The sequence below is a fragment of the Seriola dumerili genome, unplaced genomic scaffold, assembly GCF_002260705.1.
Source record: "Seriola dumerili isolate Sdu_G_001 unplaced genomic scaffold, Sdu_1.0 BDQW01000814.1, whole genome shotgun sequence".
Classification (NCBI taxonomy): domain Eukaryota; kingdom Metazoa; phylum Chordata; class Actinopteri; order Carangiformes; family Carangidae; genus Seriola; species Seriola dumerili.
In genome coordinates, this window is record NW_019175069.1 from 235,107 (window position 1) to 253,521 (window position 18,415).

At 41.5% G+C, this 18,415-nt stretch overlaps 1 protein-coding gene across 1 annotated transcript; it reads right to left on the bottom strand.

Annotated features, from left to right (window-relative positions):
- Nucleotides 1–4: 4 nt before the first annotated feature.
- abcb1 (ATP binding cassette subfamily B member 1) lies at nt 5–14,278 on the bottom strand. The gene is made up of 28 exons (XM_022766170.1): nt 14,214–14,278; nt 13,849–13,922; nt 13,145–13,229; nt 12,382–12,544; nt 12,221–12,269; nt 11,817–12,008; nt 11,535–11,706; nt 11,279–11,403; nt 10,418–10,589; nt 10,187–10,300; nt 8,790–8,900; nt 8,558–8,683; nt 7,778–7,981; nt 7,517–7,687; nt 7,193–7,354; nt 6,884–7,078; nt 6,649–6,795; nt 6,456–6,560; nt 6,012–6,089; nt 5,831–5,914; nt 5,498–5,701; nt 5,315–5,415; nt 5,020–5,160; nt 3,588–3,744; nt 3,287–3,484; nt 2,285–2,491; nt 1,445–1,591; nt 5–1,223 (listed from the first exon to the last, which is right to left on the bottom strand). Exons 2-28 carry the CDS (start codon nt 13,911–13,913, stop codon nt 1,017–1,019), a joined length of 3,882 nt encoding a protein of 1,293 aa, XP_022621891.1. The 5' UTR covers nt 13,914–13,922; nt 14,214–14,278; the 3' UTR covers nt 5–1,016.
- Nucleotides 14,279–18,415: the final 4,137 nt, after the last annotated feature.

Consider the following 18,415-nt stretch of genomic DNA (forward strand, 5'->3'; position numbering starts at 1 on the left):
ATGGTTCAATATTTGCATATAAAACTTTAATATATAAGCATGTCCTCCAAAATGTTAGTAATGTTGTGCATTTACAGAGACAAAGTAGGACTCTTAGTCATCGCAGCCAAAGTGTGTGAATGAGAATTCACATTTGCACACCTCTGTGTATACAATATTTACCTCGGTAAAACTGCTCAGGCACTTCTGCTTCATTATTAAGTCAAACTGTAGAAAATGTTATGAAAACTAAACAATCAAAGTATTCAACAAAGAATTTTCCCAAATACATTCCCTGTAGAACACAAGTTTTTTGTGATGATGATTCCTGTGTCAAAGGCACATATATATCATGAAATATGATAATTCAGTGTAATCTTAGCTTTAATCACTGTGTATTTTATCATAAGTATTTTGCACTTAACAGTAGGTGGCACCAAAAAATCAGGTGTGTTGGCATCCAGTAGCTCCATCTTGGGAGAAAAAAATACTGGCCATGAATGTGTTCCAACTTTATGACGTACAAACATGAATGGATATTCTCTAACGAGGACAAGAATAACGAACACATGGACATGATTGGGTATGTTACAGCTGGCCCTTTTCACAGCAGACATTTTGACTTGTCATAGTAGGAAAAGGTGTTACTACTAAAATCCAAGTGTCCCAGTAAGTCAGAAACAGTTAGCCACCATGAACAATACCAGGACCCTGAAAGTGGTACGGCTAAATGTGACAACTAGTGAGCAGCACTACAGAAGTTTTGTTGTTTAAACATGACCAAACTATATGACCCAATGAGCTACAGCCACAAGATGAAAGGCTGAAAGGTTTCATCTCCAAACAAGCCAAGATGCAGTCAGAATATCCACTCCCCAACTGTCTCACTGAAGCTGCTCAGTCTGAATTTGTAGAGCTGTACAAATGTGAGGCAGGGAGTTCATGATAAAAGGCACAGGTGTTTAATCCAGCCTTGGAAACATAAAGCCTAAAAATAATCGGTGTAGTATTGCTCCCTGTGTCCTCTCCCTGTCCTCTCATTCCCTCCCGTGGCCCATCTGTGTGGTCACCAACATGTGGTAGACTCCTTTCTTGGCCAGCAACTGTTGATGTGTTCCCTGTTCGACCACAACTCCTTTCTGCAAGACAGCGATGCGGTCTGCGTTTTGGATGGTGGACAAACGGTGGGCCACCACGATACACGTCCTGCCCTTCCTGGCCTGGTCCAACGCGTCCTGCACCACCTGCAGAGACAGCAGAATTACAACAGTGACCTCACATGTTTTTGTTGCATATTCAGTTTTAAGATCAACTTTCTCTACTTGATTTGATTTACTGCTTAAACAAGTGATTCAATGCAATTTTCATCAAGGGAAATTTCAGCAAACTAATGCATTTTTGTTTTTGTTAATCCCCTCCTCTTGATCATTCTTGCCAGTATCATTTCTGGGAAGGAGTCACTCACCTTCTCGCTTTCCGTGTCAAGTGCTGAGGTGGCTTCGTCCAGCAGCAACAGTTTGGGGTTGCGCAGGATGGCTCGGGCTATGGCTATGCGCTGCTTCTGTCCACCTGACAGCTGTGTTCCCTTGTCACCTGCCTGAGTGTTGTACTTCTGCTCACGCAAATAGAGAGAGACAGAGAGAGAGAGAGACAGACCATGTAATAGTGTTACTGTAGATTACCAAAAATATTGACAGAAGGATCCTATAATCCACACAACTCACTATGAACAGTTTGCTAATTTTCCAGGAAGTTTCCTGGAAAGTAATGGGAAAATAATGAAACTAGAGACACAGGCCAATTTGAACACTTCATCTACAGTATTTTGCCCATAATTAGTACCAAATTACAAATTTAATTCCAGGAAACTTCCTAGGAAAGTATTAAGGATCACAGAGTTTTACCAAAGGTCTATATGTAAACTGTATTCTCAAACACTTCTTCTGAAAAGACAGATCTCTTTTGAATCTCTGCTGTGAGCACCACTAACCCCATTGTGGAGACATCTTAGAGACATATCTGTAAACCTGGACAAATACAACTAAACCTGTGTTGTTTTTTATTTGGGTGAATGATTCTTTAACTCTGGATAGTCAGAAGCTCTTTGTTGCTGTTGTATAATCACTGGCACGTTGTCAGACACCATATCACAGTTTATCTGTGAGACTTGCGTGGCCTTGTGGTGTTAACAGATAACTGATATGAAAAAGAAAAGTGGAAAAAAAACAATGCCTGTATATTTTTAGCTTTGTCATCACTGAGAATAGAGCATTGCTGAAACATCAGTAAAGCACAGTGGTTATACCTGTGGCAGGTCTTCTATGAAGTTGTGAATGTTGGCTGCTTTAGCAGCTGCCCTTATCTCCTCCATGGTTACGGTGCGGCTGTTGTCTCCATAGGCGATGTTTTCAGCTAAAGTGCAGTCGAACAGCACGGGCTCCTGGGATACGATGCCTATTTGGGATCTCAACCAGTGGATATTCAGGTGTTTTACACTTACGTTGTCCAGCACCTGAAGGAGAAAACGGTTGCAGAAATGATTGCAGAAAAAGTGATGTGGATTTTTTTTTACTGATTAGTTTTGACATTTTTTTTACCTTTCAAGCTGAACTAAACGCACAATTAGCATTAGCAACATTAGCATTATTGGCTCTGCTTTGCTCTCCATCTCGTCGTGCAGGCAATATCAGGCACTTTAGCTGCTAAATGCTCCACCATGTTCACCAGCTAGCCACTAACTTTGTCTGTCTGCTGTTTGGTGCTGAGAAGATTGTGTACAGAGAGGTTTTTACAGCTTTTTTTTTGTTGCTGAAAATAGGTACCTCTGGCCTCAGGTTAATTAGGGTATTGAGAGTAAACCGAAACTCAAGTTGTGGGCTGGAAAACCAAAACATGAGTTGAAATACGCTAAAATGCTCTGTAGAGCTGAAGGAAACTGTAATGACAATTATCTGCGAGTTTGTCACTACAAGGAACCCCTTTCACATACAAGTCATCTTGTGACCCACTGATGATTTAAAAATACTGATAATTTGAAAAGCATTCCATTACATCAGATGTGAGGCCAGGAGATAACAACATTCATTTCACTCTCACGGGACTATCAGCAACAGCAGTAATCCCATCCCGATAAAATGAACTTATAGTGTGATCTAGATAAAAACACACGCTACACAGGCCTCATAATGTCTCTAGGTCCCTGTCTCATCAGTACAGTGCTGTAAAGCAGCCATAAACACTCTGGCCAGCTAACCATTAACTAAGTGACAGTAGGTGAAGAGGCATGGGCGTGTATTTGTTGTCTTACCACTCTCCCTTCTCTGGGGTCATAGAACCTCTCCAGCAGCTGGATAATGGTGCTTTTTCCACAGCCGCTGCTCCCCACCAAGGCCAGCGTCTCTCCCTTCCCCACCTTCAGATTCAGCCCTTGGAGTATGGGCTGGTCAGATCGCGAAGGGTAGTTGAACTTAACATGCTCAAACTGCACGTTACCATCAAATTTGTCCTGGAGTTTTAGGAGATGAGGCAGAAGAGTGATATGTTAGAATATGTGTAAAGAGCTGCACTGGAACTGTTGAGTTTGGCGTGTGGAGATTTGTGTTACGTACTGGTGCGTCTCCGTGCTGTGAAAGATTATCAATGGCAGGCTCTCTGTTCATCAGCATCATGAGGTGGGAGGCTGACAGTTTGGCTTTGGCGTAGTTTGGAGCGAAGGAGTTGGCCTCTCCGACAGCCATGGCACCGTACAGAACAGCCGAAATCACACTGAGAAAGGAAGTCAGAAGATAAATAACATAAGCACCAGTTTTACCTTTCATATTTAAGAGGCAGTGGAGTGTTAAATGGGATTGCGTAAGGCTAAGCTAACATGAGGCAATGACATCTTAACCTTTGTGTGCACAAAGTGTTTGTAGATGTTGGTATGTTTGTCGGACCACCATCACTCTTTAATTATCCAAGTCAGCTTTGTCAGTTCAGTTTGCCCAAGTGAGATGATGAACTAGCTGATGTGTTTACACCTTTAATTACAATGGATGAAGGGGTGTTTGTTCAGTTCACAGATCAAAGATGCACAGGACATCATCATACTGTCGTGTGTCAAATCTGACTCATGGAATATTTCATACTCTATCAAACTTTCATCATATCAGCTGCGTTTCTTCTTTTGTTCTCTTATTTAATGAAGCCAAACTGTGTAGATGAAATAGTGAAAAGAGATAAATCAATGGATGGAAGAAGACAATTTGCTTTTAAAACTTTAGCCACTCAACATTCCCAATGTTTCCCATTAATTTACGCTTAACCAGCCTCCAAGTTAAAACATTTTTTTAAACATGCCAGCAGAATGGCTCTAGGGACTGCAATGCTGCTCTTTTGGTCCATTTCTGGTACCACCACAAAGTTTTCACTTAACCTGTTAAATGGTGGTTCCCATCATATTCAGTCTTGTTTCCACACTGATGACCATACCATATACTGTATTCTATATCTGCTTGTTTATTTATATATATATATATTGCACATATATTGCCAAATACCTTTCCTCTTTTTATGACTGTGTGATTACACCAAATAGACATCTGAAGGTTAACAATATAACAGTGTTTGTATGAAATGCTGCAGGGGCTGAGGAGTTAATATTACTGTGTTTTATAGTTTTATGCTCTGCCAGAGGCTCAATGTCCGATGAACTTTGGAATACCTGTTTGTGAGACAAGTGGAACATAAGTGAAGTCATGACTCCTCCCAACAGTGGCAATGAATTACATTACCATACTAAAACTTGTGTGTGTGTCTGAGGATCACCAAAGGCACAGATCGCTTGTGTGACCATGTACTCTGGCTTCTAAGCGGCTTCTCACATGCTTCAGGCCATGGTAATGATTAAAAGCCAAATAAACAGCCTCTTCTGGTCTTACATTGCCTACTGTAACCTCATCAGTGCACACAAACTATTGTTGGACATCTTCTCTATCATAAACTAAAACTTGTTGTGGCTTGTTAATGTCATGATTAAGAGACAAGACAGCATTTACTCACAGGAATACCCCCTGAACATCCATCCTTCCTTCCTTTATGAGCCAAGCACCGAATCGGAAACAGCCTGCATAAGCAAAGTAGATCATGGCCTGAGAGAAGGAGAAGGTAATACCGTACACATGGGCCTTTTTCTGGGAGTTCCTGTACAGAGAGTGAGAGAAAGGTTGGAGACCACTCCTTAAATTAATTAAATGTGATTAAAATGCATATACAATTTCATATAATGTAATTTCATATATGTATCTGGTATGGAGATGGTGGATCTGTATGGTTAAAATAATGTCACTCCTCGTACTTATATGGCACGCTGAGGTTTTCCTGGTACAAAGACTCAAACTTGGGCTCTCTGCTGAGGGAGGCGACAGTACGGATATTTTCGATGGCCTCTGTAGCAATCTGTAGAGACACACCACAGAGTTTCAACAAACAGCAACAAAAGAAAACTGCATGTGAGTGTTACTCTGGCACATTTCCTCACCTTTCCAGCCTTCTCCAGCTCTTTCTTGTCTTCAGCAGCATGTCCGGTGAGCAACTTCATCTCCACAGCTCCAGCCACTGCCATGACAGGCACCACGGCCAGGATGAGCAGGGTCAGCTCCCAGCCGTACACAAAGGAGATGATCACACTGGTGCCCATGTTGGAAAAGTTCTGGGCCAGTGTGGCCATACGTACTCCTGTGGCCTGAGGGGATGAGAAAGATGGGGAACAAAGCACACGATAAGATCACTGATTGCACTAGACAATTCGTGGTGGCAGCCTTTGGTAAATAGCTTTGTTTGTTGTTTGTGTGCAACCGCCACTGAGACTTACCCCTTGTACTTGGGCAGCGTCTGTGGCCAGTCTCGTAGTGAGCGCTCCAACACTGTTTTTGGGGTCATCATACCAGCCGAGGTCCTACAAAAATTACATCATATTGCATCACAACCATATTTTCCATTACCAACAGAGGAAACAACCTCTGGGTTATTTCATTTCAAGTTGTTGCACGCACCTGTCTCATCATGGACTTAAAAGCCCCCAGTCTCAGTTTCAGGGTCAGAATCTCTCCAGATTTACCAAAACAGAAACCCTGTAAAAACCATTTACAGACACAAGACATTAGCACACCTGGACATTGACATGAATGTCTGTAACCAACTGTCACATCACCAGCACGTGCTGGTATAGGGTTAAAGAAACAGTTCAATAAATAATTAGCAACACCTACAAGCCAGTTAGCTTAGCTTAGCACAAAGAGTGTAAACAAAGGGAAACAGCTAGCCTGGTTGTATCATACAAACATGAGAGTGTTATCAATCTTCTCATCAAACTCTCGGTAGGAAAGCCAATAAGCTTGTTTTCCAAAATGTCAAACTATTCTTTTGAGGCTAATGAACACAACTGGGAAATTACTGTAAGTCAACATGCATGCATCTGTGCGTATATATGTGCATACCTGTAGAAACATGGTGACAAAAGATACAGCTCCAATAGCAACAAACATGAGGGAAAAGAATGTGGATTTTTGCCGGACCACCTCTTGATCTGGCTCCACAAACACCTGAGAGGGAAAAAAAACCCACAGAATTTGTAGCATTCTACAAAACTCTGATAAAATGTTGTAACTAACTTAAATTTAAGTAACCTACAGTGATGATCTTGGAGAAGATGACGGCGAACAGTGGCTGCATTGCTCCGTTAATGACGGCACAGATGGTCCCTACCAAAATGTATGGCCACTCGGGAATGTTGAGACGCATAACTTTAAGGAACGACACGGGCGGCACATTTTCCTCCTGCAGAAAAAGAGAGAAAGAGCTGAGTCACATCTCCGATATATCACAAAGTCTGTTTGTTCTGCTGAGATGTTGCACTGCAGCTCACCTCTTCTATCTTGTCCTCGCCATACTTGACCTTTTCTTTCTCCTCTTTCTCTCCCTCTGAGGCGGTCATGGAGGAGCCTCTCGTGGACTTCCTCCTGTACAGAGAGGACTGAGAGAAGGACTTGACTAATGGGCTCTTCTCGTCTGCAGAAGGCTCGTACTCTGCCTCCTCCCCCTCCTCGACTTTCTCAAAGGTCTGCAGTTGGTAGAGAGACGCACACAAACACCATCAAGCACAGACCATTGTGAATTTCCCCATTGAATTCCAGTCCAGCCTAATTATGTGTCAAATGTTGTGTGTGTATGTTACCTGCATGGTGACCAGTGTGTGGTAGACTCCCTTTTTTTCCATCAGCTGGCCGTGATCCCCCAGCTCTACAACTTCACCTTTCTGGAAACCAGCGATGAGGTCAGCGTTTCTGATGGTCGAGAGGCGGTGAGCCACGACTATGGTGGTGCGACCCAGTCGGACCTGCACACAGAGATATTGGTATGTTTTAATATTAGTGTATTGGCTGTACTTAGTAGTTCTGCTTGTAATGGCAGCCCAATGTCTGCATCAAAGTCAAAGTGCAAAGAAACCCCAAAAACAGTTTGTGAATGAGGCAGAGCATCTCACTGTGTGTGTCTGTACCTTGTCGAGTGCAGCTTGCACAATGGTCTCGCTCTCAGCATCAAGCGCAGATGTGGCTTCGTCCAGCAGGAGGATTTTGGGGTTGCGGACTAGAGCTCGAGCAATCGCAATCCTCTGCTTCTGCCCCCCACTCATCTGAGTCCCTCTGTCTCCAACCTGCGTCTCAAACTTCTGCTCAACGATAAGAGGCTCAGTGTTAGCAAGTGGTGAACGGAGTTCTCGACAAGCATTAACAATAGGGAGCCATAAATACATTCGTACATCTGGAAGGGTCATAATGAAGTCATAAGCGTTAGCCTCCCTGGCTGCCTGTTCGATCTCCTGCTGCGTCACGTTGGGTCGGCCATATCTGATGTTCTCAGCGATTGTGGTGGCAAAGAGGATGGGCTCCTGACTCACCACTCCAATCATATCCCTCAGGTAGCGGACGTTAAGAGAACGGATGTCATGACCATCAATACACACCTACAATGAGAGAGCCAAACAGAGGCAGCGCTTAATTTCAGTCTACACACAGCCACGCATGTTTGAAACAGTATCGCTTCTCTTCCTGTTAAAGGAATAGTTTCACTTTTTGGGAAATATCCTTATTCACTTTCTTGCGGTTCATTCTGTCCATTTACTGTAAGGCATCATACCACTACTGTCCCATGTTCCATTTACCACAATTTATGTGTTCTTTACATTGACATGATATTCGCACCGATTTTCATACTGTTGTAAAATGAATGGATACCAATGGCTGCCGGGAAAGCAAGAAAAAACTATGGTGCGTTTCGAGAACTATGCAGCACTGACACAGTGTGTACATGACCTACAGTAAATGGGCTGAAACAGATACAACACCCCCTTGACCCTTTACTTTATAGCAATATCTGCTCCTATAAAATAACTAAAAGGCTTAAGGTCAGTGACTATGAGACGACATTAGCTGCTACTGCTACTGCTACTGTCCATCAGTGTTATTGGAGTGTAATGCTAAACCAGTGAAGTAATCTTTTCTGTTAATTAGGGATGAAGTGCTTCAGAAGTGTCACTTACAGATCCTTCCTGAGGATCGTAGAACCTCTGCAGCAGCTGGATCGTTGTGCTTTTCCCACAGCCGCTGCTGCCCACTAAGGCAATGGTCTGTCCGCTCCTCACGCTCAGAGACATGTCATTTAATATCTACAAATGATGACAATATCAGTTATGACAGCTGACACATGATTAGGTTGTTTTTTCATACAGTCTGATGTAATATAATGTCTGTAGGTGTCTGTGGGGCACTTACTTTGATATCTGATCTCGAGGGGTAGCTGAAGTGAATGTTCTTGAACTCTATGTTTCCTCTGATGAAGTCAGGCTTGAAGCCGGCCTCCGAATAGCTGTCGATGCTCGGTTTCTGTTGAGACAAGAGTCAACCATGTTTCACTTACTTCTAAAACTCGGCTCCGTCCTGGCCTGTAGTGTGGCCACAGTGGGATAAAGGACCTGATTCTTATCATAACCTCAAACAGACAATGGGAGGAAGGCTGTTAGCCCCTCCAGGTTAGTGTGAGTGTATTCAACAAGGCCTATGTTTATTTCCACAGCTCTTTGTGTTTTCACTGCTTCTCTTGGTGCGCTAACACACACACAAACACACATGTTCGTTATTCTCTCTCCTGTTTTGCCGCCGACAAAAGGTTGAGTTCTGTGTTGACGCAGAATGTGAGACTGTTTTATGTCTCTCTTGGAGGCTTCACCCTCCAGTATTTCAGACTGGACAGTGAAGTTTCACAACACAAAGTGATTCACAATCAAAGACAAAAGCAAGACATAAAATAGCGACACAATAAATAGGTTCAAAACAATAATGTACAGCGAGGTGTCCACGGTGTCCAAAGATCTTAAGTCCACCAGGAAAAGGAATCATGACCTCGAAGGTCTCCTGCGGTTTTGAGCTTGGAGCGAGGAGCAACTAAAGAGAGCCGTGAGAAGAGAGTTCATGCTTTTTCAGTTTTGCTCAAGGCTGTGTGAATGGTAATTTGTGTTCATGTGTAAACAGGTGCGTTAGTCAGTCATTAGTAGCATCCTGTCCTGTGTTTATAATTTGAGTATAACTGAATTGAGCATGTTGTCCTAGTGAAGTACTAACAGGAGCACTATAAACTAAACACAGGCCTGTCCCAGAATAGCTAGAGGCAAAACTGGTTATGCTACATGTTTCTGTATATAGACCACTTAAAATGACACAGATGTTAGTGCCATGAAAAGGAAGAATCTGTATAGTACAGTGTGTGACAGTGGCGCAATATTTTCAAAACATATCTATTTTAATCTCACATCATTAATGATCACATAGCTCAAGTTTGGATTACTTCTCAGTAAATGAGTCAAATTCAGTCAGCGGAAGTAGATTCGCAGTAATTTCGGGAAGGGGAGAGCCACAGCTGTGCAATATCAAGCAAATGACCTGCAGTCTTCATTCACGCAGCGGGGGCTCCAATTAGAGTAAAATCCAACATCTCATTACTGAGTCCAGGTTGTCGGCTGCATCAAAGCGACTTCCCAGAGTGCCAGAGTACAGCGGTGCATGTTCGGTAATACAAACTGACAACAGTCCAGCAGCAGAGATTTAAGAAAAAAATCAGTGGTATTTTCTGCTGACATGTAGGTGCTTTGTTTAGAAAGCGTTGCATTTCTTACATGATCAATAATGCTGTACACTTTATGTGCAGCTCCCCGGGCACTGGCAAAAGTCTGGATGTTGGGAGAGGTCTGTCCTACCGTAAACGCTCCAATAAGCACAACGAAGAACACCTGAAGACACACACACACACACACACACACACACACACACACATCAGTGTTAGCTGCACCAAACTTCTTTAGTTAGTCAGTCTACTTTATCTTTTGGGGGGGGGGGGGGTTACTTACAGTGAGCACAGTCCCAATGGTGTACTCCTTACTCAGGACAAGTGTACTGCCGTACCAGAAGGCCAGAGCATAGGACAGGTAGATCATCAAGAAGGTGAAGCCCATTGCAATGTTAGCAGAGAGGGCCTTCTTTATCCCCATTCTCTTAGCATCCTCCAAGTTTTTGTGATATCTGTGGTGCAAAAAACAAAACACACACACACACACACACACATACACACACACACACACAAAAGCAAAGTTAGGATTAAATATATTGTACAGCTGAAATCTGATTACCATGACAACAGGCCCTTTGGCAACGACAAATGTTGCGTTCGCATCTGTAGAAAACACTAATTCAATTTTTTTTTTTATGGGTTTTATTCAGTTGCAGACTTTGTTGGTGCTTTTTCATGGGCCTATAATCACTTCAGACAACAATATTTACTTTCCCTGCACAGATCTTTTTCTTAGTTGAGTAGAAAATAAGCACATTCATTATCACTATACTGCTTAAGAGTTTTACATTATCAACATCTATTTATAATTTTAGGGCAATACTTTGGATTTGGATAACCCAGCAATTTGATGTAGCTATCAGGTAGCTGACAAATCTAGAAGCTACAGATACTATATTTTACCCCATCCAATTGTTATTTGTTCTATTGATCCACAAATCTTTGTTATTATTATTATTGTTATTATTATTATCATAATAACCACAGATTTATGAGAGACTATGGCTGAAAAACTGAATATTTTTATCACCTTTTGAGGGAATCTGAACCTGTTTTAATGTGATAACTGTAGACAGCTGCAGTGTAAGTCCAGGTGCAAATACACCCACACACATTATGCTATATGACACAGTGTACACACCTCTTGATCTCTCTGTCCTGACCACTGAAGGCAAACACTGTCCTGATGGCAGAGAGCACCTCTTCTGCCACAGCTCCAGCTTTGGCGTATGCAGTCTGCTCTTTACTAGTGAAGGAGGTCAGCACCTATTAAGATGAGAAGGACGTGATGTTATATCAAGAGCACCTGCAGAAGCCTGTGTCCTTGTGACCAACATCAAAACATATGGATAGCAAGAGAGAGGCAAGAAAGATGGACAGAGACAACGTGAGCTTACTTTACTGAAAAGCGCAGCTGAAATGCCCAGCGCAGGACTGACAGCCAGGATGACGAGGGTGAGCTTCCAGCCTTTGATGAAGCCGATGACGAAGGATGCGATGAAGGTGGTGTAGGCCTGGACCAGCATCCCCGCCTTGTCGCCAATACCCTCTTGGATCTTATACACATCACTACAAATGCAAATATAAACACTCATCATCCACCAAAGATCCTCAAAGTACTTCAACATTTATGAGTTTCGAAATGGAACGAGCGCGTGTGCGGTTCCGCTTTTACCCACTCTGTGAGACGTGTGTTGAGCTCTCCCGTCTCGTTGACATCGAACCAGCCGATGTCCTGCTGCATGATACGGTGGAAAAACAACTTCCGGATGCGTTTGACCTGCCGCCCGGCTGCCAGGGTCCAGAAGGACACCTGCAGGTATGCTGCCACAAGCACCACGGCCCCCATGATGGAATAATAGATGGCAAAGCTGGGAGAGGAGAAAGATTGTGACACACGTGACTTTAAAACTTGATCTGCTTCGACCTGAAGAAAACTGTAGTCTCTAATGTGTCTAATAAGGTGGAAGTTAAAGGCAATAGATGATTGGAGCACAGAGAAATTATTTGGAAATCATTAAACATTAAAACAGACTTATATCTAACATTTTGCTCTGTTTATGCTGATCATATAAAGCCTTACGTATTCATGTCCTCTTGTAGGGTGCTGTTTACCATTGGGTGGGTGAAATCTGACGACACAAGGAAACAAAATACATTGTTAAAAGGGATTATATTGCTCCTTAATTATTTATGTCAGTCGTCCTAATTAACGTGTGCCCGTGTCTGTAACTGAAAACTCACTGGGGTTGCTGGTGTTCATGTGGGACATTATGGAGTCCTTCACAAAGCTGTCTGTCATGTCACCAAACACAATGCACATGAGAGGAAGCACTATCCCGTTGATCATGGCCATGACTGTCCCAATAAAGATCATCACGATGTCCCAGCTGTTGGCGAACCTGAACTGCACTCACATAAAAGAGAGTGTGGAAAGAGAGAGCAGCAGAAATCAGCATCTGTATCTTGTGGATGCACCTGATAATTTGCTGGGAGTAAGAATTTTGAATGATGAAATCAGAACGGGAAAAAACTTTAAACTCTAAGAAGCTATTATATTGTCACAGCAGGGGGCTGGTGGAGTCCACACAAACAACAGGAGGATGTGCTGCACTCCCATCCTCTCTCCCCGCTTCCCCTCTTACTTCACATACACTCACTCACACACACACACACACACACACACACACACACACACACACACACACACCCACCTTGCTGTTATACTTGTAAAATCATCCCAGTTACAGTCTTACATAACAACTAACATCAGTCTTAACTCGTTAAGCTCAGGTTAATCTCAAACACACCTCCTGTTTTCTGTTCTGTGTACACACACACACACACACACACACACACACACACACACACACACACACACACACACACACACACACACACAACATTTCAGGTGCACTATACAGCAATGGAAAACAGTGGAAATAATTTAATGACACACACACCTGCTTCTGACAGAAAGAGATCACAGTGTGATAACTGAGCTTACCACAGCAATGGGGCCGACCATGGGGAGCTTCTCTACTTGTTCTTTCTCCTTCTTCCTTGACTTTTTGCCATTCTTCTTGCTCTCACTAGAGGAGTCATATGCGAAAAGCATGATGTCAAATATAAAGTCGAAGTGCTACATTTTTTCGCAAGAGAATAACTGATACACGTGAAAGAGGTACTCAGATATTTTACTTAAATAAAAATAGAGATGTATTAAAATCCAAATATACTTAAAGTACCAAAAGTAGTCAGTACTGGAATCAAGTAGTTTTGGTCTTTTCTTAAAAGGTACTCAGATACTAACAGATACTTTGCATTTGGACAGGCTCAGATACGTCCTCATGGGCAAGTTTAAAGAACGTGAACAAATCTGGCAACCATTACTGGTGTATTTGGAAGAGACGGAGAGCTGAATTATGGATCAGAAGACCAAGCAGCATCAATTGTATCACACCTGTTACATGTGACAAACACAATGGTGCTTCACAATAAAACGACATTTGAAAACCAGTTATCAAATAAAAGTAGTGGAGGAAAAATACTTCTTTATGAAATGTAGTAGAACAGAAAGTAGCAGAAAAAAAGTACAAGTACCTCAAAACTGCACTTTAGTACTTAGTTGCTTAATGATAATGTTTTAAAATCACCCTTCAAACCAACTGAACTTGGTTGGAGAAAGAGAGCACTTAAGAGTGTGTTCACCTTAAATCCCCATTTTGCTCCTGTTTGCCTGTGGACAGCATTTCCATGTCTTCCTTCACATCCATGTCTGGGTCCTGTCAGAGGAAGAAGAACCTGCTCACATTTCACTGTAACATCTAAACAACTGACAAAATATATACTTTTTCAAATAAAACCTCAGAGGAAAAATAAGCTAGGATCACTAGTGGAATGAAACAGCCTGCGATTCAGAGCTCGTGGACTCATTCTGTGGTTAGTTTGTGCATCATCAATGTAAACATGGGTATGAAATACAGGGGTAGGCCTATAGATGAATCATTTAAAAAGTGAATATGATAGAAATAGAATAGAAATAGAAATGGACTCAAACCCAGGTAAAGTCTCACCGTTTCTCTGCTGTTGTCCCTCCACTCCCCTCTCACTCTGCCGGTCCTGTTGATTTGACAGAGGCGCAGATCACACACACACGCCTGAAGCAGAGGCTGTCCAGTCCGTCCCTTCCTCCCCCTCCCCCTCCTCCTCCTCCTCCTCCCTCTCCTCCCCCCTCCTCACGTGGCTTTACACTATAGCAGGACTATCGCCCTCTTCTGTCCTAGCAGACACAAACCGCTGACAGTCGATTGGAATGACTGTTGATGTTTTTCCAGAGTCTTATATAGAGCTCAGTTAAAAGACAGAAAGGGATGAACACCAGCACAAACAGATGCAAAATGACAACAAAGAGGCACCACTGTAAAAAAAAAAAGAAAAAAGAAAAAAAAGACTGTCAAGCTGCAGGGAATCCGCTGTCAATCTGTTACTGAAATATGACGAACGGTAAGAGAAGGGGCAGATTTGACCTGTTGAGTTTAGAAGGAAATACTATTTGAGCACAAACACTTTCTTACAATGTGCTCACCCGCCCATACCGGGGGGGGGGGGGGTCACGATAACTAGGCGTATCCTATTATTTTCTATTTGTCTCCACTGTAATGTTTGTTGTATAACGGACAGACAGTGAAACTGTGACAGACAGTGAAGAGGCAGCTTCCTTCCAGGGGTGCGGTCATCCACAGGTTTGACCCGTTTCTACAGGTGGGCCTCCATCTGGAGGCAAATTCATTTGGCGACCAGAAATACAGGCTGGTTTAGGTCAAGGAATGTTATTAGTAATATTTACTTTACTTTTCTCTGTTTTATACCCCTCATTGGATCAGGGAAGTGAGTCCACTGAAGAGACAGAGCTACTTAACAAACAAAATGTATTCAAAATAAACAATACAATATGGAAATCAGCAGGATCAGCAATGAATTGGTTATCTTAGCTCTACCTCATGGAGCTGCTGATTAGTGGAGAGTGATAAGAAGATGATAGAGGGTGGGTCAGCTTTTATAGCCTGAGGGTAAAAGATGAGTTAGATTAACTGATGGCCATCTCAACTGTCTTGAGCTGGGCTTGCAGAGTCTGGTTTGGGCCTTTGTCATGATATAGATGTCTGAGTTGTAAGCAGTTCCAGCAAATTTCCTCTCTAAACTTCTCATATGGTTTCATTAAATATTTATTTGTGGTTCAAACAGAAAACACAATTTTTCCAGTGTTTCATTATTAAAAAAAAGAAGTTAAGATTAGAGAGGAAGTCCAAAAATGAATACAAATTTGTGCATCAGAAACCCCTTTGATTAATTTGAAATTCATCTTATTTCTGTCTTTTTATTAGTTTTAAAACTTATTACAGTAGTTAAACAATATGACTCCAATCAGGGATAATGAGGATGATGATACAAGATATGATGGTGTAGTGTACAACTGTGAAATAACACACAAAAAATTATGTTTGTAATCCCCTCTACAATACATTGTAGACAGCGTCATAATGTAATTTAATGAAGATAATATTATAAAATCCGATACTTAGTGTCCATTAAGGTAATGTGATGTTGTATGTTGATGTAATGTTGTTTTTCTGAAGGCAGAACTATAAAATACTATCGAGGGTTTTCTGTTTTAATAAACTCCAGAGACCAAAATGATCACAAAAATGTCCAAAAAGAGTTTAACAGTCAACATTACTGCTGAATCTTGTGCGTTAGGTGTTAAATGGTCAAATTGCTACTTTACATAAGGTCATAATGTTACCTCAGTGTGAGTCAAAGGTGAGACCACAGCTAGAAACCATAGAGCAGACACAGACGTCAGTGAACAAGTGATCCTCATTTTAAAAACCTCAAAAGTAATTTATTTGTTCAACAATTACGTTATGTCACGTGGTGATTGCATCTCTTGGTGAACTCTGACATTGTGTGACTCATTGATAAAAGACCATAAAGACGTTTCCATCTTGCTATCCTATCATATCCTGTCATATTTTACTCCCATTCTCATACCTTTGTGAAACGTTCCTTCCAGAGTAACTAATGTTAATACTGGTGTCTCATTTTGAATCCCGCTTGGAAATTCCCTCACAGTGATTTTGTGTGTCTTATCTTCAACAGTAAGACCATCATAAGTGTGAACTCAGCAAAGGTCATCATATGTACAGCTGTGTCACGTGTTTCCTGTAAAGGGTGCTTTTAACAGTGTCGTCATGGGAACTGTCACTCCGGTGGTTTGTAAGTGGTTTGATTCACGTTACTCAGAGAGCACATGTTGCCTGTTTCTGAGGTCATAAGACCAAAGACAGTGGGTTAATCAGGACACATGAATACAAGACGCCGCTGTTCTGTCCTGGTTTGGTTTCCTGAACTTTTTCAAAAGAGCTATAAAACAAAAGATGACAGATTTGTGAATGTCTCTCAAATTTGTTTTCCTCAAAATCTTGATGTTTATTTATATACCGAATGACCCAAAAAGTGAAACAAAAATACTTTTGAATCTTGAAATTTAATGTAATCAAACACGACAACACTAACAACTATACTATACAAAAAATAATAAACAAGTTTCACAATGAAAGAAAGTATTTTTGCAGAACTGTTGTATTGCATTACACTGCAGTGTACACACATTCATTCAGACATCGGGGGCTCCAAGCTTAAAGCGACACAGGGGCTTTCACCTTTACTTTGCCTGATTAGCAGTGAAGGACTTATGTTGAACTAACAACACATGGTCCTTCAAAATCCTACTTCAATAAAAATACAAAATGTAATCAGCAGCAATGATATATTATTATATATAACATTAATACTGATGCATCAATGTGAATGTAGCATTTTACTTTCTGTAGCTGCCTGGTTGAGATGAGGCTTTTTAGTCCGGTGGTTCGCAACCCAGAGCTTTTTATTATTAGCATTATTTAAATTAAATCATCTGAGTAGTTTAGAGGTGAAGTGTCTCTTTGGTGGAACTGCCAAAACCACAGCCATCTGAAACGTGACAAGGGTCCATGCTTTTCTGTATCACATGCCAGAAAGGTTGGAAACCACTGTAATCTTTAACAATCCGTTGTATTTTAGAAGTTTATAATGTTTTTGTTTGTTTATTTTCGTAACATCTTTAATCTGAAAGGTAAGTAACTGTCATTATGAAAAGTACAATGTTTCCCTTTTAAGATGTGGTGGAGTTGAAATACTCAAATACTTTAAGTTAAGTAGCCCACAGGTACTTTAAAAGTGGACTTAGAGACAGCAAATTAAATGTACTGACCACTTTGTCAGGGGTCTTAGGGGTCCAGAGCTGCATGGCAGGAACAGACTCCGATGACAAACTATGACAACCACCTTCATTCAGCTTGTGGATGGCTTAGGTAAGGAGTGGGGAGTAGGAGATGCAAGTGAAGGAGTCAAGGATGCATGGATATGTATAGATATTGGAGTGAACCCAGACCCTGCTGTTTTATTTGAGACCACTGGGTGGCGCGCTCCTCCTTCACGATGACTTCATTGAATTTAAAGGGATCTAAAAGGCACAATCAGGGTCTACAGCGAATGTAAACAACAACTGACCAAAATCAAAACACAGCGCTGGAACAAGGTAACACTCTCACCCCCAAATGTAACGATAGGCAGCTCGTTTTACACTGACATGAACAATGTAACGCGACAAAAAATAATGAATGATGTTTAATGATGCTGCAAAGCGTTTGATTATAGCCTAATGTTTTGTTAACACAGAGGTAAATGCTCCTTAAATCTATAACTCAAAGCCTATATTAACATATGTGAAAACACCTGTAATTCATATGGTAAAAATTGTTTATATCACCAATGCTCTTGAATGTAAATGTCAAGAGGAGATAAACAGAGAAAGAGTCTTTTCATTCATTTTGTTGGATGAATCAGCTTTTTACTCACAGCTGAGTAAAACTAAAACCTGCATAACATTTACACCGGAGTCATCTTCTGTGTATGGATGATGGGCATCTACACACACCTTTATTTAACTCCTCACACTGATGACTGGAGACAGTAACAACTCTTGTTATTTACATTACCGCTTGGACAAAATTAGTTTCAAAATAAAAGCAGGCCAGCTGAAGCACACATTAGAACATGTAAAAGAAACTAAGAGTTTAGATATTGTTGAATGATATTTTTACACTGCAATAAATTCCAGCAGGGAAGTGCTGAATTATTATATTTGATTTTGATTAAAAGAGATAAATAAATG

Excerpts from the sequence above, each read along its gene's own strand:
- abcb1 (XM_022766170.1), bottom strand. The coding sequence starts at position 13,913 with ATGGATGTGAAGGAAGACATGGAAATGCTGTCCACAGGCAAACAGGAG. Across the intron at positions 6,796-6,883 it reads GCGAGGACAAGATAGAAGAG|GAGGAAAATGTGCCGCCCGT; the intron begins GTGAGCTGCAGT and ends CTTTTTCTGCAG. Across the intron at positions 2,492-3,286 it reads ACCCCAGAGAAGGGAGAGTG|GTGCTGGACAACGTAAGTGT; the intron begins GTAAGACAACAA and ends TTTCTCCTTCAG.